Raw genomic sequence first — 22,449 nt, forward strand, 5'->3', positions numbered from 1 at the left:
TTGTTTACAGTTTAATTGCAGTCTAGTTCGGTTTTCGTGTTTGACAAGCATGACGTAAACACTGATATTTAACATGAGAAGGGTAGTACTTAATGGTACAATGAAAATCAACGTTATATCTATGATCGTAAACAATAACACTGCAACATTTATCGTTAGAAAGAAACAAAACACTTATACATTATAGAGTAGACTATTGTAGCCGTCAATGTTATTACTGTAACAAGTAAAAACGACTGCCATTTGAAGGTTATACTATTTTGTTTATGAATGAACTCGTAGGAATTTCGTGCAATACGAATAGCTGGATAAGTGCATCCAAATGTGCAATGACTTTTATATAGGAGAGAAGAAGAGAATACAGGAGAGTCGAGTACAGCCAGTCGAGGTTTCAGATACGTTTGTATTGTGCCTTGTGTTCATTCTCGTCCTGTTTTGACTTACGTCTTCAGTTCTAGTTCTTTCGCCGACAAACGTTACAATACCATAAGTAATAAGTTTGATCGATTAGTATGCTTCCGGTAATGATTGAGGGCGTCTGCAACAAGTTGATATCGATCCAAGCTCATGATTATGACAATGTTTAATGACATAAATGTCGTGAGACTAACGAACCAAAAATGGAACGGCAATGTTGGTCAAGGTACTCTCAAACCTCTCGGAAGGAAAGGAACAGCTTTCTCGACCAACTAACACGTCCGCTGTGGAAAGGTGCAAAATATACACTTTGACCGGTAAGCTACAAACTTCTGTCTATAAGTTGACCCTTGGTTTTTATAAATAAATAAGACTATTCTACACACATCAGCAATATTAAAATGTTCTGGACAAGATGTTTAGCCCTTTGTGTAGGTAAAATGGTTTATCGAGTTTTGTCGCAGATGTTGTGACAATTAATACAACACTTTACCAATAACAGTCTCTTCATCATCTCTTTCCATCATCTCATTCTCACTTCACCAGTTATGTTTTCCGAAGATTGTTTCACTTTATGAGACCGGAAGTTTGAGATATAGCGTCTTCAGCGCGATACAAAGTTCGTTGCGCACTATTTAACCGAGCTCCATGGTTAACATAAGCACGCTAGCCGTCAGTGTATTATGACTATATGCTTCAGGCTTCTAACACACAAAATGATGAAGCCATATTCACGCGCGCACATTTTGACAGCGTGATTTCGTTAAACACGTTCGCATTCACTTAATGATGAAGCCACTTTGTACTTATGCGCGCATTCGGTCGTCACATTCTGCGTCCTTCTTTCTTGCGTTTCTTTTTGTTTAATCAGCTACCGCACAAGTCCTTCGCGGATTCCGAATGCGCGCGCATTGCGTCGTAATGAAAATCGCGTTGCGTCGTAAAAAAAAAAATTCGTGTTTATGACGCCACATAAGTTATACCTTGACAAGAACTATCAACGTAGCAACAATGTTGATATATATGGTTCAGTTCAACTTGCTTCTGCATCACGAACACACCGTACTTGCTTAAAGCGAATAGTACAGCGATTATTTTACCAGTTTCTGGAACTCTTTACAACTCTACTTCCGGTAAGTCTGTCATTATTTGCCTTTGTGTTGAATGGTTTTACTAAATGGAGATATATCTTAATATTTGTAATATCAGAAAAAGAATCTACGAATCAGTTCTCTACACGGAAGATTCAGAAGACTAAGTAGCTTAGGCTAACAACGGGCACCGCCGAAATTGCGTACCAACGACATCGACAAACACTTCATTGGGAGAGAGGGCGGCAAGCTATTACGTAAATTTTCAATTTGACGATATTTTCATTCCAAATATTAGCGGAATTTCCTTGCGGCTAACATTGAAAGCGTGCTGATGCATGGTGTTTGAGTAAGGTTGTTTACGTTGCATTACCTAACATAGTAGGCTATATATTAAGAGGGGGCTATTATTTATAAGAACTATTGTACCCGTAAGTTGAAACTTGAGTCATTCTCAATCTCTTATTCAATCCTCTCCTAAAGCTAGTAACAACAAATGCTAAATATCGATGTAAATAGAGACACACGCAAACCTTGAACTGAAAAGAAGATTGACACTAATATAGGGAAATATTGAAGCATCCGGGGAAATATTTAAGCATCCTGGATGCTATTGTATGTAACCGTATAGTTATGCATAGATGTATGAGTTATAGTTGAATATACATACATGAAAATTGTGAAGGAAAGATAGAGCAAGAGCATCAAATCAAAAGATGAACACTGCCATCATTTGTATACACCCAGTTCATTCCCCTAACATTGTAAATGTGACCATGTGATCGTGATGGTATTATGTCTACCTTTGTGAATGATTCCATTACACGACCAACCCCACCCACCCCCACCCCTCAAGAGAAAAATAATCTAAATTGATACGGATAAGTGTAATCTAAACGAATATTGAAACTTACGACGTACCTTTCCAATAGTATCATATTTAAGTCTTTAATGAAAACATAATTCTTTCTGGAATCTATTACAGTCGGTTACCACAATGCCATTCGGTCCTTTCAGACGAACACCTGTCCCGTCCCGACCCCGTCTAGAGAGGTAAGAATTTAACTTTTATAATGTTTTTATTCTTCAAGAATGTTATGAAAGGGTCTGGGAAAGGGAGAGAATGTCGGAAGGGAGGTAACACCTATCCGTTTTGTCATAATCTTCGCAAAGCAAGTGGCTGGTTGCTTTAAATCGTTTCACTTTCTTAAACTATCAAACTACACTACATTCCCTCATATGAGACAAACCATACTCCAATATCACCTGACAGACAATATCAGAGGAATAAATTACAACCATTCATTATGATCAATATGTACATTATATTTAATTGTCGTTCAAAAATATGTATATCTGCCGAAATACAAACCGAAGAAAATCTGATCAAATGGACAAACTTTAAAAATAAAATAATTACAACCGACAATAATTTTAATACGCACTACAAGTTCACAAGTTAAATCGACAAATAAGGTAGAAGGTGAAATATGTATATATATATATATATATATATATATATATATATATACTATTTTCATGCTTTAATAAAGTGTAAAGTATAAGTACATTTCATACACTAAGTATTGTCAATAGTTTCCATTGTAGTATGATATATCGAAATATTATTACAATGTTTAAACTATTAATTTGTCACTGTTTTTGTTTTGTTTTGTTTCAGACGTTCGGTTTGGAAGAAGGTATTTTGTACCTTGCCTTGTTGTGGCCGCACATACGCTGATGACGATGGTCTAGCCGGAGAATATATTCCTGCTTATATCCATCCTATTCCTCGTCGTCTTCCATACTATGGCCCTATACAAGAAGACAGTCACGTGACTGTATCAAGCGAGATGAAAAAACCTGCCTCGCGAGTTTTAAACTTCCCTGGAGAAGATGAAGGCACCCGTGCCGTGCCTTCCACTGAGTCTTCATCACTGATTGATACTATCTTCTCAGGAGAGCCATCGTCCCTTACTAACAGCACAAGGGATGAATCTAAACGGCACCAATCCCAAAACACCCCCGGGGATAAACACCATCGCAATCCCTCTGATCACCATGAGATACTGCCATCAGCCAACAACTTTGAAGAGGCCATAAAAGTTCAAAGCCACCATACCCGTGAGTTGTCGATTGACCGCCATGTCGAATGCGGTATCCGATCATCCTCTTCGTTCATCAAAGCAGGATATTTCTTTTTCGGTTGTCAAGGAGATGTAGCCACAACAAATGTACAAGCCACCTCCTTTAAAGGGACTACCATTCAGTCCTCGTCGACATACCAACATCGCCCAGTGAGTGACGTCAGTAATGACCGTCGTTTTGTCAAATCATTCCAACAACAGGAGCTGATAACGGCACCCAAAGCACTCCCTCTTTCACGTCTGTCATGTGACATTCAGGTCTCGTCGGCGAACAAACATCGCCTAGTGAGTGACATCACCAACGCAACCCATGTTGGTGAATCCTTTCAACATCAGGTCATGTTATCTGCACCGAGATCATCTACGCCCTCACGTCAATTATCAGGTGACATGCCTACCCTTCGCCTTTGCTGTGGAGTAAGCTTCCGTTCGTCAACTTCTATCGGTAATATCAGAAGTAGCAATAGCAACATGGGACATTTCATTTCTTTCAGAGATGTTCGAGTGGTCCAGTCTTTGGTGACACCAATGTTTGTTATGATTGGTCATAAACGTGCACCATCCGCACCAGCTCGAATACATGTTGGACTAAGTTGCCAGATACTAAGTTCCTCCATCAATCGGTTTACTCGACCGAGGTGCCAATCAGAACCGGCAATGATCTGCTTTGCAAGATTGTCCATCACAATCGGGCGAAACTGCGTATCCCTCATCGTTGCTGGTATGAAAATGCCCGAGACCGAAGGAAGGTGTAATTCAGCGCCACACCAGCTGGTACATTACCGCCCTCTTGCTACCACAGCCAAACCTGCATGGAAGTTTTCCGGCCTCGAGGAAGCAGCAGGGCCGTCGCCCCTTATGTTGTCTGTAACCAACGCCATCAAATTCCGGACACATAACACCGTTACCTTTACCACACCCAATATCAAGTCTACCAAGGATGGTGCCTCATCATGTATCAACCATCACGTCATGCCACTAATGTGCACACCTGTACAAATGAGTGTAAAACATCAACTATTTGGTACTCGCCAAACCGCCCAATGCTCATCATCAAATAGCATTTTCGGTCAGCTCTCAATTTCACATCCATTGTCCAAAGTGGTTAAGTCGCCAGAGCATCATGACATCCTCATGCAATCTATATCTGCCAACCGTCGGGTGTATGACCATTTTCCTGATAATGGATGCAAAATGCCAGCACACTGGATCTCAAATAACCCCATTCCAGTCGACCATGTCATTCCATCGCAAAACGCAACACCGCGACGTAGCTACCAATAAGAACTGCAGTCCTAAATACACATTGCGACCTTTCAAACCAACCAATACAACAGTTGTACCTATCGGCAAGAAAATAGCCGTGAAAACACCAGGTATCGTTGGCAACCATTATATACCAACAATAAAGCAAGCAACAATAACGAGAACGAGAACCACTGTAATAAACAGTTTAATATATTTATAGTGATAGATTCATGAGCTAATGAAAGTCATGGTTAAGTCGCCAGAGCATCATGACATCCTCATGCAATCTATATCTGCCAACCGTCGGGTGTATGACCATTTTCCTGATAATGGATGCAAAATGCCAGCACACTGGATCTCAAATAACCCCATTCCAGTCGACCATGTCATTCCATCGCAAAACGCAACACCGCGACGTAGCTACCAATAAGAACTGCAGTCCTAAATACACATTGCGACCTTTCAAACCAACCAATACAACAGTTGTACCTATCGGCAAGAAAATAGCCGTGAAAACACCAGGTATCGTTGGCAACCATTATATACCAAATATACCATTTCAAGCACCGCCTGACGTGCCTGCTTGGCATCTTGCAACAAATTGGATGGGACCTAACCTTTTTCACCAAGGTGCATCAAATGTTGCTATCGTTGGTCAGCCACTAGGACAAAATGTCAACTCGCCCTTGATACCTACCGCAGCAGGAGTAAATCCTATCGGTGGATTTAGATACAATACACCTAAATTGACTTCACCAGCTTGGGGAACGCTCGGAGGATCCCCGACTACTCCACTACAAAATAACGCACCGAATCTGTCCATCTCATCAAAGGCGTTAAAGAATGTACCTCAATATCCTTGGAAGAATCCATTCTTGCAGAACGTTCAAACAGCAATTACCGCCAAGAAGTCCCCTCCTCGTCATGCGCAGAACATAAACATCCAGCAACAACCGCTCCATGTGAGTACCGCATAAGACATCACATAGATACTGAATGATTTAATCACAATCATTATGTTAATACATGTTAACGAGAACGCGTCATGATATGTATCTTTTTTATGTCATATGCATATTCATATCAATTTGGTCATGATCCATGCATTCAATAACATTACTACATATGGAATTTAATCCGATAGAAATAACTAAAATCATAAAACTGAGTAACCTAGTTATAACGTTACAACTAAGCAGTGAAATATTTTATTTCATAAATGTATTTTTTCTCTCATCCGTTTCTTTCAGAATCCATTTCAGAATTATACTGATGGAATGTGGAGTACTCAGCAACTTGCTCTGCACAGGTAGAAATCTATATGTTCCTACATTATTTACACAGTAAAATAAAAATACTAATAATGCTAAATAAAAAACATGATTACAAAAATGAGATTCAAAGCAACAATAACGAGAACGAGAACCACTGTAATAAACAGTTTAATATATTTATAGTGATAGATTCATGAGCTAATGAAAGTCATGCCACTACGACAGTCCGTATAGTTCGTGAATATCTAGTACATAACTGTAATTGATGAAACGTACACACTGCAACTTGCTTTAGCTCATCAGGGCTCAGTGTCATTTTCACAATGAAATGACGATTGTGATCGGAAAATGTTATCAATTGCTATGGTTACTGGTCATCTGACCTGTATCACCATGGTAACAACATGAGATTCACGGTACCAATCATAATTTATTTCAATTCTACACAGCCCACCTCCTAAGCATTTAAAGGCCTCAGACTACAATCTCCCTTCGTCTTGTGATGTCATCGCAAAGAGTGACTTGGAAGATATTTGTAACTCGATGCAGATGCCGACGATTCTAGGAAGTGGAAGCTTTGGTGAAGTCAGGTTGATGAGGCAGCTATCTTCAAGACGCGTGTGTGCGGTCAAAGTTCATCACAAAAACCGAGATGAAAAGAGCATCATCAAGGTATACGTCAATGTGTTTATATTAAATATCATAGAAATGAAACAAAATAGTATCTTGTAATTTACGGTATATACTACATATTTTGATGGAATTTATGATTAAAACGGATATGCCACCTTTTGATATTAGAAGATATGTACATAATAATTAATATTATATTGATTCTTTTTTCTCTCCTTCAATTTCCAATATGTACAATCTGTCAACTCCACAACTTCGTTATAACTCGCCATCGTTGTTAAGACCCGACTGTGGATTATTACATACTTCATACTATCAATACTTATCGTTGATTTTATTTGACAGGATTTGCAGAAAGAAACCTCAAAATGCTGACATCTCTGAGCCATCTAGACTGCATTCCTAAACTTTTCGGTATTTCAAGAATTGGCAGCGATACCGATGTACCTGTCCTCGTTCAAGAGTTCGTCGGTGATTCGGTCACATTTAAATCTACCACGGTAGCTGACGTCATCGACGCCAAGGGCCTGAATGGGCCGAGCTCTTTCAGTGTAGCCATTCAAGTTTGTCGCGCCATTAAGGACATTCATTTCGCAGGAATGATTCACTGTGATTTGAAAACTGATAACATCATGTTGTGACAGGTCCATCGGGGGAAGATGGGGACGTAAAGATCAAAATTATTGACTTTGGGAAAGCAGTGAGCAGGACAGGGAAAGCAAAATACGAACACTTCCCAAGAAACGAACATGTTAATATCCGTAAGCAATGCTCCCACATTGCCCCAGAGGTTGTATTTGGAACCAGGCCATACAGTCTGTATACAGACGTATACGCTTTGGGACTAGTGCTAGCAAACGTGGACGCATCTCCTGGAAGATTTCTCAGGAAACTTGGATTCAAATGTTTAGCTGAAGACTGGAACCAAAGACCAAATGTCCATGAATTGATACGAGAGATTGATTCTTATATTAAAGAGAGACAGGCCAGCTACGCTAGATGGAGGAGTGCAGGGTAGAGGAGAACGAATATTTATTATATTTATTTATTAATATTTAGTAATTAAAAACATTTACAGCGCCCGGTGCGTCATAAATTTTCATGTAAATCTCTTTATTATGTATATATATAGTGATAAAAAAATCAATTAAATAAAATAGGGAAACCTATATATGAGACAGATTTCTTTCCTTTTTTTAATAGCAATATCGCTAACTGATAGTTTAACAAACGTAAGCCTTGTCATATTTATTTGGCTTCGGTTTGGCAGATTGTCAAGTTGAGAGAATGGTCAGGGTCACATCGCATGTTGTCCGGTTGTCACAGGGCTACAATGAACAACAGAGCTAAACATATGGTTGTTTTGTTACACACCGCGTAATTACTTAACTAATTAAAAACAACAACTCCGAAGAACTCAAACACAATACTTTTTGTTGTGGCTTTATATATTTTATTGAATAAGGAAACACATACAAATAACATGTATGCATATCGCAATTTTAAGAAAGCAAAGAATTCAGAAATAAAGAAGCAAACATGGCATTTATTGTACACCGTACTTGTCGATGTAAGGTATAGCGTGACATATCTCTTCTCTTACAACTAACTGGTTTATAATGAAATCTCTGATTTAATCAGATAAAGTCACTTCTAATGGAAGTATACAGAGAAACTAACAAAGCACTGAAAGTAAGTTAATATCTATAGAATAACTATAAGAAACATTTCTACGATTATATAGAAACTGGAACAGAGACTTTATCATATACGGAATACCTGCTATTGGCATTTTGCTATATTATGAAGTACAACCAGGAGTCTGACGACTCCCTGACAATTAACATCATCCGTGAGCGACTAATATAATTCGTGGTTTAATATCAGAAGTGGTGATATGATACCCATGTATCAGGACATCAACATATCTTTTAAAGTATTCGTATGGGAAAACGTGAAAATAAGGCAAAATTGAAAATTACATCACATTGCTTAAAAGCGGCATATATTTCTTGTTGTTATTTTTTACTGTGTGTCAGAGTACACAAATGAAAGTACATCTGGTGCAAATATTGGGCAATGTTATTCCCTTCCTTGACTTTTACTGCCAAATTAACCCTAACATTTTAACCAACCATTTTTTACCAACCCTTCTAGCTATAGACTTGGTTTGAGTTTTTGAATAAAACTGAAGTATAGATCTATTCCAAAATACCTACTTTTTAGGGGGGTGGTATCAGTGGCGGCGGAACCGGGGGGGGGGGCGCCGTACCAATCAAAAATAGCTTCCGACGCCCTTGTAATTATTGCATTTAATTGCAAGTAGTAATTTACTACACTCAAAAACGTCTCTGCGAGTACACGTCGAGTATACTCTCTTTAAAACACCATCGAATATACAAATTACAATGTTTTTACAGATTTATACGTGCAATCTGAGAAATTGCAGGCTTGAGACCCATGTTTTAGGGCTAGGTATTCGCAGCATAAAACACTCGGTAAGTGCCGTTTCCGGCCATCTGGGGGGGTTGAAAAACCCCAAATTTTCTTGTGCGCTCCGCGCCAACTGATGGTGGCGCTCCGCTTAGATAGTCTCCACATATTAGCCCCCCCCCCCCAATAATTTTCCCGTTCCGCCGCGCCTGGGTGGTATTGATGTTTATTTCCAAAACTTTGGTTCAAACTTTGTTTTGATTCAAAATATGTGAAAAATTCTACATTTTGACCATTTTTGTTTTTAAATAATCTAGGCGCTACTTAAAAACAGGACAACACCTACATAAATGTTCTAGAACAAGCCCAACACATAAAAATCTACCATGAAAAGATCAGGGCTATAAAGAATGGGGCATTTCAATTATCATCGGAATATTGCCACAAAAAACCTAAAGACCGAAAAACATTAAAAACTCTCCATTGTTTCAAGAAATCGTATCTCGCGCACCTACACTCTTTTTCAAAAATCTAATAACTATTATGTTTTTACAGGCTTCCTTACAAAAGTAAAGCAATGAACATCGGCATAGCACAACCCTTTCGCTTAAGAATTTTCTGCACAATGGTTACGGTGCATGTGTGCGTGTATATACGTGTATACCTGTATTGTTTATGTATTGTAAAGCCTGGAGGAGGGGTGTGCCCCCAGTTCCTATGACAATCCTTATATCTCGGTCATTTTTCAACCAATTTCCACAATTGTAGCCTCAAATGGTAGGATATATTTAAGATAATACTATTTTAACCTAAAATACACCAAAACCAAAAAGGTTTTTACTATTGGTAGTATGTATTCCAAAATAAGTTATTTGGGGACCTAATTTGCATATTTACATACATAACTAGCCTAAAGTTAGTAAAACTTATCAGATATGAATCAATAATTGTTACCATTCCATTGATATCAAGGTTCCCGTACAAAATATTCCTCTGAATTAACGTAAATTGAGTCTAAGAAAAGTCACTTTCTGCTGATTACTATACTAGCTCACATTGCCTGTTATAGGGTTAAGGTGTGAAAATTGTTTACTGGTGAATTAAGAAGTTTGTTTTCAAGTGACTTCAAGATTGGCTCTCTTAGCTCAGCTTTTACATTGTCATGATACGGACACTTGAAAGTGCCGTAACTGGCCAACGTGTATGGTAGGCCGCATGGGAAATAATTACTGAATTATGTCCGACATAATTGCTGAATTATGTCCGACATTAATCCGAATTATGTACCACATAAATACGAATTATGTCGGACATAAATAACCAACCAGGTGAGCGCACATGCGGTACAAGCGGTACATTAATCGTATTTATGTACCGCATAAATTCGAATTATGTACCGCATAAATCGTATGTACCACATTAATCCGGATTCAGGAGTCGTCCAAGCTCAGCATAGCGTAATACTCTTCGAAGACTAACAAAACGATTCAAAGCATTGCGAACAAACATCGGATTGTGTGGGACTGGGAGTCAACATTTGTCAATAACCTACGTTCGCTTCTCGACGAAAATCACGCAGATGTTGTACTTTGTCTATAATGCGTGCCATTGCGTTGTACTTTGCTTTATACAGCAGAAATAACTGCGCTGCTTTCACGCTACAGCAAGAGGGATTAATACTAACTCAGAGCATGATAACAGCTTCAAAATTCGCTAATGTGATTGGGCTATTTACTGCCGGTATTAATTCTATATAATGCTGGTATTAATTCTATTTAATGCCGGTATTAATTATATTTATTGTCAGTATTAATTATATGGAATACCGGCATATGAAGCTACATGGTGATCGGGTGAGAATTAATGCCGGTATTAAATAGAATTATTACTGGTTATAATTTTAGTTCATACGGACATTAAATCAGCAATTATTTCCCGTATGGCCTACCATAAACATGTATGCTACCAAATGAGAGTTAGGGTTTAACTGGTTAGACAACAATGTGTGTGCAACAATTGGGCAATTGTATGGAATATACTTCCTTAAATCGAAGAGATGTAACGCCGGAGGGAACTGGGAGGGGGCAAATGTTTTCCCAAACAGGTTTGTCCAATTATGTGTAAATAGGTCGGAAAAATTGGTCGGAAAAGTTACGTCATCACCATAGAAACCTTCACTTCGAGGTTACCAAAATGTCTACATCCATTCGTTGCAACGAAGATACACTCGTCCTATATGTACGGTGTTTATTCAATAGTTTTATCTATATAATGATTTACCCCAATGGAGAAACATATAAGTCAACAGAAAAGTTGTGTAAACTAAGCCTTGATTATTCGCGTACCATTTTCCAAATTTTAGATAAGAAACTAGTGTCATAATCTAGTCGCGCAATTCACTCACGTATTGTACCGATTCAAAATATTGCTGCTGTCATGTTTTGCGTATATTATAAGGTGGCATACTCCTATTAGCGTCTATATCAATCCGCCGCAAGTGTTTTCCTTCAGAAAAAGTGCCAATTAGGAGCAGGAGAACAACTTTTTTTGCTATGTTATCAATTAGGATGTGCTTTTTTTTTGTGGTTTGATGTTAAAGAACATGAATGGAAGCACATGTGGTTCAAAAATTGGGTAAAATGAGGCAATTTTAGACCAGTTTAGCCCTCCCAGGAGCAGCGTACGAAGATTGTTTACGACTGAGAAAAAAGGTTTGTTTACAAGTGACGAAAAGTTCCGGCTCTCGTAGCAAAAAATCTGCATTTTCATGGTACACAAAATTGATGGTGTCATGAAAGGCTTGTCAGCTATCCAGTGATGGGTAGCGTTTAGCAAGTGAAATCTTCTATCAAGACTTAGAGAACACATTACTTTTGTGATATAGTGTGTAAGTCAATGTGGCTTTTAATGGGCGTATATGCTACCTTAGGACTCGTGAACTCGCATCGTGAAGTTGATTGTAGTGTACCCATTCCAGGAAACGAATGCCGATTTCAATAGAACGGCTCACGAATCTTGGATAACGTAAACACGAACCCAATAGAATGTAGCGTATGTATCATAAGTAAGATTAACATGTGATCCAAACATTGAAAGCAAAGATAGGGTGTTGGAAGTAAACCTCGTATAGGCTAGACTTAACTAAGTGTCACATGTCAATCAATAACAAACATTAATCTGTGCACCATGTTCCAGTGACGTCAATGAACTCATTCATGTTTTGACATGTTTAATTAAGACCTAGGGACCTTATCACTCTTCTGATTTAGTGTTCGTTTTACAACTTCAAGCGATGGTCATTATTGATACTGAAGTCACGAGCAATCTGATTGGCTGAAAATTCTGTAACTGCAAACCTGTTTGTGGAAAAAATAGCGACCGTGGGGGGGGGGGTGGCATAATAAAACATAGCTCCCTCCTTTTAATCAACGGCATTCTCTTGAATCATTTCGCATTGTTAACTGTTAAGTTTACTTCAAATATTATGGTTAAAAATACATGCTGACCATTTACGTTGAGAAAATGCTTGAAATATTTCAAACAAACTTTCCTGTACTGACGATAATAGCATAAATAAATGGATTCATAGCAGAATTACAGAAGAGAATTATTTTGGAAATGTCTTTCCAAACATTATAATCCTCTATGAAGACAAAAAGACGTTTATGTACAAGCAGGCATCGTCATGGCAACCAGCACACTTATAGCAATACCAATATGTATGTCTTTGTCCGGTAGGGATTTGTGTTCACATCAAGACGATTAGTACTCCCTGCATTAGTTCAATACGAAACAGTAACGTTATTTAATATTTCAATCTATGAAGAGGTGCATCGTTGGGCTGCCGAAGTTACTTCAAATAAAGATTGAGATTTTTTATCGATTGAAAGAACTATCTTGTTTACTTCTTAGGTCCTGTTTGAATTCCTTTTCCATGAGTCAGAAACAAGGGCTTAGGAACCGGGGGGCTGGGGGCGCCAGCCCCCCTCCCCCCAGTGAAAAATATGGAGGGGCGGAAGTATTATTCCGCCCCCGCTTCGCAGGTCAGACAACCCCTTTTTCATTTCCAAATGAGAAAAAAATCTCATTTGGAGCACCAAATTGCATCTAAGGCCAGGTGAAAATGCAAAATTATTTACAAAATGGAGTGGGTGTTGAAGTGTGCTATATTGCACCAAAGAGGTAGGAGGTCTGAAGCCACCTGGAAATGCAAAGAAAAATTCCAAAGGGGAAGGGGACACCCCCTCCTCTTAGACCCATTCCCCAGGCCGGCCATCAGTCTTCAGCCCCCCCCCCCCCCCCTCAAAAGTACCTTCCTACGCCACTGGTCAGAAAGCTTGCCGAATCTTTCTATTTGTTTACAGTTAAATTGCAATCTAGTTCGGTTTTCTTGTTTGACAAGCATGACGTAAACACTGATATTTAACATAAGCAGGGTAGTACTTAATGGAACAATGAAAATCAACGTTATATCTATGATCGTAAACAATAACACTGCAACATTTATCGTTAGAAAGAAACAAAACACTTATACATTATAGAATAGACTACTGTAGCCGTCAATGTTATTACTGTAACAAGTAAAACGACTGCCATTTGAAGGTTATACTATTTTGTTTATGAATGAACTCGTAGGAATTCCGTGCAATAGGAATAGCTGGATGAGTGCATCCAACTGTGCAATGACTTTTATATGGGAGAGAAGAAGAGAATACAAGAGAGTCGAGTACAGCCAGTCGAGGTTTCATATACGTTTGTATTGTGCCTTGTTTTCATTCTCGTCCTGTTTTGATATACGTCTTCAGTTTTAGTTCTTTCGTCGGCAAACGTTACATTACCATAAGTAATAAGTTTGATCGATTAGTATGCTTCCGGTAATGATTGAGGGCGTCTGCAACAAGTCGATATCGATCTGAGCTCATGATAATGACAATGTTTAATGACATAAATGTCGTGAGACTTACGAACCAAAAATGAAACAGCAATGTTGGTCAAGGTACTGTCAAACCTCTCGGAAGGAAAGGATCAGCTTTCTCGACCAACTAACAAGTCCGCTGTGGAAAGGTGCAAAATATACACTTTGACCGGTAAGCTACAAACTTCTGTCTATAAGTTGACCCTTGGTTTTTATAAACAAATAAGACTATTCTACACACATCAGCAATATTAAAATGTGACTGTTCTGGACTAGATGTTTAGCCCTTTGTGTAGGTAAAATGGTTTATCGAGTTTTGTCGCAGATGTTGTGACAATTAATACAACACTTTACCAATAACAGTCTCTTCATCATCTCTTTCCATCATCTCATTCTCACTTCACCAGTTATGTTTTCCGAAGATTGTTTCACTTTATGAGACCGGAAGTTTGAGATATAGCGTCTTCAGCGCGATACAAAGTTCGTTGCGCACTATTTAACCGAGCTCCATGGTTAACATAAGCACGCTAGCCGTCAGTGTATTATGACTATATGCTTCAGGCTTCTAACACACAAAATGATGAAGCCATATTCACGCGCGCACATTTTGACAGCGTGATTTCGTTAAACACGTTCGCATTCACTTAATGATGAAGCCACTTTGTACGTATGCGCGCATTCGGTCGTCACATTCTGCGTCCTTCTTTCTTGCGTTTCTTTTTGTTTAATCAGCTACCGCACAAGTCCTTCGCGGATTCCGAATGCGCGCGCATTGCGTCGTAATGAAAATCGCGTTGCGTCTTAAAAAAAAAAATTCGTCTTTATGACGCCACATAAGTTATACCTAGACAAGAAATATCAACGTAGCAACAATGTTGATATATATGGTTCAGTTCAACTTGCTTCTGCATCACGAACACACCGTACTTGCTTAAAGCGAATAGTACAGCGATTATTTTACCAGTTTCTGGAACTCTTTACAACTCTACTTCCGGTAAGTCTGTCATTATTTGCCTTTGTGTTGAATGGTTTTACTAAATGGAGATATATCTTAATATTTGTAATATCAGAAAAAGAATCTACGAATCTGTTCTCTACGCGGAAGATTCAGAAGACTAAGTAGCTTAGGCTAGCAACGGGCACCGCCGAAATGGCGTTCCAACGACATCGACAAACACTTCATTGGGAGAGAGGGCGGCAAGCTATTACGTAAATTTCAATTTGACGATATTTTCATTCCAAATATTAGCGGAATTTCCTTGCGGCTAACATTGAAAGCGTGCTGATGCATGGTGTTTGAGTAAGGTTGTTTACGTTGCATTACCTAACATAGTAGGCTATATATTAAGAGGGGCTATTATTTATAAGAACTATTGTACCCGTAAGTTGAAACTTGAGTCATTCTCAATCTCTTATTCAATCCTCTCCTAAAGCTAGTAACAACAAATGCTAAATATCCATGTAAATAGAGACACACGCAAACCTTGAACTGAAAAGAAGATTGACACTAATATAGGGAAATATTGAAGCATCCGGGGAAATATTTAAGCATCCTGGATGCTATTGTATGGAACCGCATAGTTATGCATAGATGTATGAGTTATAGTTGAATATACATACATGAAAATTGTGAAGGAAAGATAGTGCAAGAGCATCAAATCAAAAGATGAACACTGCCATCATTTGTATACACCCAGTTCATTCCCCTAACATTGTAAATGTGACCATGTGATCGTGATGGTATTATGTCTACCTTTGTGAATGATTCCATTACACGACCAACCCCACCCACCCCCACCCTCAAGAGAAAATCATCTAAATTGATACGGATAAGTGTAATCTAAACGAATATTGAAACTTACGACGTACCTTTCCAATAGTATCATATTTAAGTCTTTAATGAAAACATAATTCTTTCTGGAATCTCTTACAGTCGGTTACCACAATGCCATTCGGAAGTCCTTTCAGACGAACACCTGTCCCGTCCCGACCCCGTCTAGAGAGGTAAGAATTTAACTGTTATAATGTTTTTATTCTTCAAGAATGTTATAAAAGGGTCTGGGAGAGGGAGAGAATGTCGGAAGGGAGGTAACACCTATCCGTTTTGTCATAATCTTCGCAAAGCAAGTGGCTGGTTGCTTTAAATCGTTTCACTTTCTTAAACTATCAAACTACACTACATTCCCTCATATGAGACAAACCATATTCCAATATCACCTGACAGACAATATCAGAGGAATAAATTACAACCATTCATTATGATCAATATGTACATTATATTTAATTGTCGTTCAAAAATATGTATATCTGCCGAAATACAAACCGAAGAAAATCTGATCAAATGGACAAACTTTAAAAATAAAATAATTACAACCGACAATAATTTTAATACGCACTACAAGTTCACAAGTTAATTCGACAAATAAGGTAGAAGGTGATATATATATATATATATATATATAAATACTATTTTCATGCTTTAATAAAGTGTAAAGTATAAGTACATTTCATACACTAAGTATTGTCACTAGTTTCCATTGTAGTATGATATATCGAAATATTATTACAATGTTTAAACTATTAATTTGTCACTGTTTTTGTTTTGTTTTGTTTCAGACGTTCGGTTTGGAAGAAGGTATTTTGTACCTTGCCTTGTTGTGGCCGCACATACGCTGATGACGATGGTCTAGCCGGAGAATATATTCCTGCTTATATCCATCCTATTCCTCGTCGTCTTCCATACTATGGCCCTATACAAGAAGACAGTCACGTGACTGTATCAAGCGAGATGAAAAAACCTGCCTCGCGAGTTTTAAGCTTCCCTGGAGAAGATGAAGGCACCCGTGCCGTGCCTTCCACTGAGTCTTCATCACTGATTGATACTATCTTCTCAGGAGAGCCATCGTCCCTTACTAACAGCACAAGGGATGAATCTAAACGGCACCAATCCCAAAACACCCCCGGGAATAAACACCATCGCAATCCCTCTGATCACCATGAGATATTGCCATCAGCCAACAACTTAGAAGAGGCCATAAAAGCTCAAAGCCAACATATCCGTGAGTTGTCGATTGACCGCCATGTCGAATGCGGTTTCCGATCATCCTCTTCGTTCATCAAAGCAGGATATTTCTTTTTCGGTTATCAAGGAGATGTAGCCACAACAAATGTAAAAGCAACCTCCTTTAAAGGGACTACCATTCAGTCCTCGTCGACATACCAACATCGCCCAGTGAGTGACGTCAGTAATGACCGTCGTTATGTTAAATCATTCCAACAACAGGATTTGATAACGACATCAATATCACTCCCTCTTTCACGTCTGTCACTTGACACTCGGGTCTCGTCGGCAAACAAACATCGCCAAGTGAGTGACATCACCAACATACCCCATGTTGGTGACTCCTTTCAACATCAGGTCATGTTATCTGCACCGAGATCATCTACGCCCTCACGTCAATTATCAGGTGACATGCCTACCCTTCGCCTTTGCTGTGGAGTAAGCTTCCGTTCGTCAACTTCTATCGGTAATATCAGAAGTAGCCATAGCAACATGGGACATTTCATTAATTTCAGAGATGTTCGAGTGGTCCAATCTTTAGTGACACCAATGGTTATTATGAATGGTCATGGACGTGCCCTATCCGCACCAGCTCAAATACATGTTGGACTAAGTTGCCAGATACTGAGATCTTCCATCAATCGGTTTACTCGACCGAGATGCCAATCAGAACCGGCAGCGATCTGCTTTGCGAGATTTTCCATCACATTCGGGCGAAACTGCGTATCCCTCATCGTCTCTGGTATGATTAAGCCCGAGACCAATGGAATATGTTATTCAGCGCCACACCAGCTGGTACACTATCGCCCTCTTGTTACCGCAGCCAACTCTGCGAAGGAGGTTTCCGCCCTCGGGGAAGCAGCAGGGCCGTCGCCCCTTACGTTGTCTGTAGCCAACGCAATCAAATTCGGGACTCATAACACCGTGACCTTTACCACACCTAATACCAAGTCTGTCAAGGATGGTGCCTCATCATGTATCAATGATCACGTGATCCCACTAATGTGTACACCTGTACAAATGAGTGTAAAACATCAACTATTTGGTACTCGCCAAACCGCCCAATGCTCATCATCAAATAGCATTTTCGGTCAGCTCTCAATTTCACATCCATCGTCCAATGTGGTTAAGTCGCCAGAGCATCATGACATCCTCATGCAATCTATATCTGCCAACCGTCGAGTGTATGACCATTTTCCTGATAATGGATGCAAAATGCCAGCACACTGGATCTTAAATAACCCCATTCCAGTCGACCACACCATTTCATCGCAAAATGCAACACCGCAACGTAGCATTGCTATTAATAAGATTTGCAGTCCTAAATACACATTGCAACCTTTTAAACCAACCAATCCAACAGTTGAACCTATCGGCAAGAAAATAGCCGTGAAAACACCAGGTATCGTTGGCAACCATTATACACCAAATATACCATTTTATGCACCGCCTGTCATGCAGGCTTGGAATCTTGCAACAAATTGGATGGGATCTAACCTTTTTCATCAAGGTACATCAAATGTTGCGATGGTTGGTCAGCCACTAGGACAAAATGTCAACTCGCCCTTGATACCTACTGCAGTAGGAGTAAATCCTATCGGTGGTTTTAGGTACAAGACACCTAAATTAACTTCACCAGCTTGGGGAACGCTCGGAGGATCACCGACTACTCCACTACAAAACAACGCACCGAATCTGTCCATCTCATCAAAGGCGTTAAAGAATGTACCTCAATATCCTTGGAAGAATCCGTTCTTGCAGAACGTTCAAACAGCAACTACCGCCAAGAAGTCCCCTCCTCGTCATGCGCAGAACATAAACATCCAGCAACAACCGCTATATGTGAGTACCGCAAGGGACATCACATAGATACTGAATGATTTAATCACAATCATTATGTAAATATATGTAAACGAGAACGCGTCATGATATGTATCTATTTATGTCATATGCATTATCGTATCAATTTGGTAACAATATATGCATTCTATAACATTACTACATGAGAAATTTAATCCGATAGAATAACTATAATAATAAAACTGAGTAACCAAGATATAACGATACAGCTCAGCAGTGTATTATCGCACGTCATAAACGTATTTTTCTCTCATCCGTTTCTTTCAGAATCCATTTCAGAATTATACTGCTGGACTGTCGAATACTCAGCAACTTGCTGTGCACAGGTAGGAATCTATATGATACTTTCTTGTTAACACAATAAAATAAAAATATTAATAATGCTAAATAAAAAACATGATTTAAAACAGGAGATTCAAAGTAACAAAAACGAGAACCACTGTAATAAACAGTTTAATATATCTATAGTGATAGATTCATGAGCTACTGAAAGTCATGCCACTACGACAGTCTGTTATTTCGTGTATAGTTCGTATATAACTGTAATTGATGAAACGTACACACTGCAACTTGTTTTAGCTCATCAGGGCCCAGTGTCATGTTCACAATGAAATGACGATTGTGATCGGAATACTTTATCAGTTGCTATGGTTACTGGTGAACTGACCTGTATCACCATGGTAACAACATGAGTTTTACGGTACCGATCATACCTTTTTTCAATTCTACACAGCCCACCTCCTAAGCATTTAAAGGCCTCTGACTACAATCTCCCTTCGTCTTGTGACGTCATCGCAAAGAGTGACTTGGAAGATATTTGTAACTCGATGCAGATGCCGACGATTCTAGGAAGTGGAAGCTTTGGTGAAGTCAGGTTGATGAGGCAGCTATCTTCAAGACGCGTGTGTGCGGTCAAAGTTCATCACAAAAACCGAGATGAAAAGAGCATCATCAAGGTATACGTCAATGTGTTTATATTAAATATCATAGAAATGAAACAAAATAGTATCTTGTAATTTACGGTATATACTACATATTTTGATGGAATTTATGATTAAAACGGATATGCCACCTTTTGATATTAAAAGATATTTACATAATAATTACTATGATATTTATTCTTTTTTCTCTCCTTCAATTTCAAATATGAATAACCTGTCAAGTCTACAACTTCCTTAATAACTCGCCATCGTTGTTAAGACCCGACTGTGGATTATTTCATACTTCATACTATCAATATTTATCGTTGATTTCATTTGGCAGGATTTGCAGAAAGAAACCTCAATGCTGACATCTCTGAGCCATCTAGACTGCATTCCTAAACTTTTCGGTATTTCACGAATTGGCAGCGATACCGATGTACCTGTCCTCGTTCAAGAGTTCGTTGGTGATTCGGTCACCTTTAAAGCTACCACGGTAGCTGACGTCATCGATGCCAAGGGTCTGAATGGGCCGAGCTCTTTCAGTGTAGCCATTCAAGTTTGTCGCGCCATTAAGGACATTCATTTCGCAGGAATGATTCACTGTGATTTGAAAACTGATAACATCATGTTCCTGAAAGGTCCATCGGGGGAAGATGGAGACGTCAAGATCAAAATTATTGACTTTGGGAAAGCAGTGAGCAGGACAGGGAAAGCAACATACGAACACTTCCCAAGAAACGAACATGTTAATATCCGTAAGCAATGCTCCCACATTGCCCCAGAGGTTGTATTTGGAACCAGGCCATACAGTCTGTATACAGACGTATACGCTTTGGGACTAGTGCTAGCAAACGTGGACACATCTCCTGGAAGATTTCTCAGGAAACTTGGATTCAAATGTTTAGCTGAAGACTGGAACCAAAGACCAAATGTCCATGAATTGATACGAGAGATTGATTCTTATATTAAAGACAGACAGGCCAGCTACGCTAGATGGAGGAGTGCAGGGTAGAGGAGAAAGAATATTTATTATATTTATTGATTAATATTTAGTAATTAAAAACATTTACAGCGCCCGGTGCGTCATAAAGTTTCACGTAAATATCTTTATCATGTATATAGCGATGAAAACATGGTCAATGAAATAAATAGGGAAACTTATATATGAGATGAAGTTTGAATGAGAAAATAAATTTAAAATTTAAAAATTCAAGAAAGATTTCTTTCCTTTTTTTAATAGAAATATCGCTGAATAAAAAGTATAACAAACGTACGCCTTCTCATATTGATTTGGCTTCGGTTTGGCAGATTGTCAAGTTAAAAGAATGGTCAGGGTCACATCGCATGGTGTCCGGTTGTCACTGGGCTAAAATGAATAACAGAGCTAAACATATGGTTGATTCGTTACACATCGCGTAAGTACTTAACTAATTAAAAAACACAACTCCAAAAAACTCAAAGACAATACTTTTGTCGTAGCTTTATATATTTTATCAAATAAGGAAACACATACAAATAACATGTAGGCATTTCGTAATTTTGGGAAAGCAAAGAATTCAGTACAAAGAAGCAAAACATGGCATTTATTGTACACCGTACTAGTCGATGTAAGGTATAGCGTGACATATCTCTTCTCTTACAACTAACTGGTTTATAATGAAATCTCTGATTAAATCAGATAAAGTAACTTCTAATCACAGCAAACAGAGGAACTAACAAATCACTGAAAGCAAGCTAATATCTATAGAATAACTATAAGAAACATTTCTAAGATTATATAGAAACTGGAACAGAGACTTTATCATATACGGAATACCTGCTATTGGCATTTTGCTATATTATGAAGTACAACCAGGAGTCTAACGACTCCCTGACAATTAACAGCATCCGAGAGCGACCAAACTCTACAAATACTTTGTGATTTAATATCAGAAGTGGTGATATGACACCCATGTATCAACATGTATCATGTATCAACATATCTTTTAAAGTAATCTTATGGGAAAGCGTAACTATAAGACAAGATTGAAAGTTACATCGGTAAATAACTTGTCTAACAGCGGCATATATTTATTTTTGTTGTTGTTGTTGTTTGTTTACTTTTGTGTCAGAGTACGAAAGAACATGTAGTGCAAAAGTTGGGTTGGTTCAGGCAATTTTACCCCGAACTTGACCTTTTACTGTCCAATAAACTATAACTTTTTGGGAAATGTGTATCTTACCAACCCTTAATTCTAGCTATAAAATTTGGTTTGAGTGTTAAAATAAAGCCGAATTACAGATCTATTCATAAAATGTCTACTTTATAGGGTAGTGGTATTGATGTTTATTTCTTAAATTTTGGTTCAAAACTTTGTTTTGATCCAAAACGTGTGAAAATTATACTTTTTTGCTGTGTACATATATCCGTGATAAATGCAAGAACTCTCTTAAAAACTGTTCCTTGT

The 22,449-nt window shown here is 38.6% G+C and overlaps 4 protein-coding genes across 38 annotated transcripts in view; all 4 read left to right on the forward strand.

Annotated features, from left to right (window-relative positions):
- The first annotated feature begins 378 nt into the window (after positions 1 to 378).
- The window catches only part of LOC139961207 (uncharacterized), a 34,353-nt gene continuing 12,282 nt past the window's right edge, over positions 379 to 22,449 (forward strand). For 13 of the 35 annotated variants that reach the window (XM_071960233.1, XM_071960234.1, XM_071960236.1 and 10 more), the window contains exon 1: positions 14,003 to 14,330. In XM_071960233.1, the coding sequence (XP_071816334.1) occupies positions 14,228 to 14,330 (103 nt within the window). In that variant the 5' untranslated portion in view covers positions 14,003 to 14,227. Of the gene's footprint in view, positions 735 to 14,002; positions 14,331 to 22,449 lie in introns of those variants that run through there. The other 22 variants (XM_071960220.1, XM_071960226.1, XM_071960221.1 and 19 more) reach the window with 10 other exon arrangements.
- On the forward strand, positions 1,472 to 4,939 carry LOC139961255 (uncharacterized). Its single transcript, XM_071960339.1, has 3 exons — positions 1,472 to 1,550; positions 2,494 to 2,561; positions 3,190 to 4,939. The coding sequence occupies exons 2-3, from the start codon at positions 2,506 to 2,508 to the stop codon at positions 4,937 to 4,939; spliced, it is 1,806 nt and encodes a 601-aa protein (XP_071816440.1). The 5' UTR covers positions 1,472 to 1,550; positions 2,494 to 2,505.
- On the forward strand, positions 4,922 to 7,874 carry LOC139961897 (uncharacterized). The gene is made up of 4 exons (XM_071961528.1): positions 4,922 to 5,865; positions 6,154 to 6,212; positions 6,627 to 6,849; positions 7,156 to 7,874. The coding sequence occupies exons 1-4, from the start codon at positions 5,173 to 5,175 to the stop codon at positions 7,183 to 7,185; spliced, it is 1,005 nt and encodes a 334-aa protein (XP_071817629.1). The 5' UTR covers positions 4,922 to 5,172; the 3' UTR covers positions 7,186 to 7,874.
- On the forward strand, positions 15,076 to 21,338 carry LOC139961204 (uncharacterized). The gene is made up of 6 exons (XM_071960216.1): positions 15,076 to 15,152; positions 16,092 to 16,162; positions 16,775 to 19,061; positions 19,347 to 19,405; positions 19,813 to 20,035; positions 20,343 to 21,338. The coding sequence occupies exons 2-6, from the start codon at positions 16,104 to 16,106 to the stop codon at positions 21,012 to 21,014; spliced, it is 3,300 nt and encodes a 1,099-aa protein (XP_071816317.1). The 5' UTR covers positions 15,076 to 15,152; positions 16,092 to 16,103; the 3' UTR covers positions 21,015 to 21,338.

Source organism: Apostichopus japonicus, chromosome 20, assembly GCF_037975245.1.
Source record: "Apostichopus japonicus isolate 1M-3 chromosome 20, ASM3797524v1, whole genome shotgun sequence".
NCBI classification, from domain to species: Eukaryota; Metazoa; Echinodermata; class Holothuroidea; order Aspidochirotida; family Stichopodidae; genus Apostichopus; species Apostichopus japonicus.

Excerpts from the sequence above, each read along its gene's own strand:
- LOC139961255 (XM_071960339.1), top strand. The coding sequence starts at position 2,506 with ATGCCATTCGGTCCTTTCAGACGAACACCTGTCCCGTCCCGACCCCGT. Across the intron at positions 2,562-3,189 it reads TCCCGACCCCGTCTAGAGAG|ACGTTCGGTTTGGAAGAAGG; the intron begins GTAAGAATTTAA and ends GTTTTGTTTCAG.
- LOC139961897 (XM_071961528.1), top strand. The coding sequence starts at position 5,173 with ATGACATCCTCATGCAATCTATATCTGCCAACCGTCGGGTGTATGACC. Across the intron at positions 5,866-6,153 it reads TCCAGCAACAACCGCTCCAT|AATCCATTTCAGAATTATAC; the intron begins GTGAGTACCGCA and ends CGTTTCTTTCAG. Across the intron at positions 6,850-7,155 it reads ATGAAAAGAGCATCATCAAG|GATTTGCAGAAAGAAACCTC; the intron begins GTATACGTCAAT and ends TTTATTTGACAG.
- LOC139961204 (XM_071960216.1), top strand. The coding sequence starts at position 16,104 with ATGCCATTCGGAAGTCCTTTCAGACGAACACCTGTCCCGTCCCGACCC. Across the intron at positions 16,163-16,774 it reads TCCCGACCCCGTCTAGAGAG|ACGTTCGGTTTGGAAGAAGG; the intron begins GTAAGAATTTAA and ends GTTTTGTTTCAG. Across the intron at positions 19,406-19,812 it reads CAGCAACTTGCTGTGCACAG|CCCACCTCCTAAGCATTTAA; the intron begins GTAGGAATCTAT and ends AATTCTACACAG.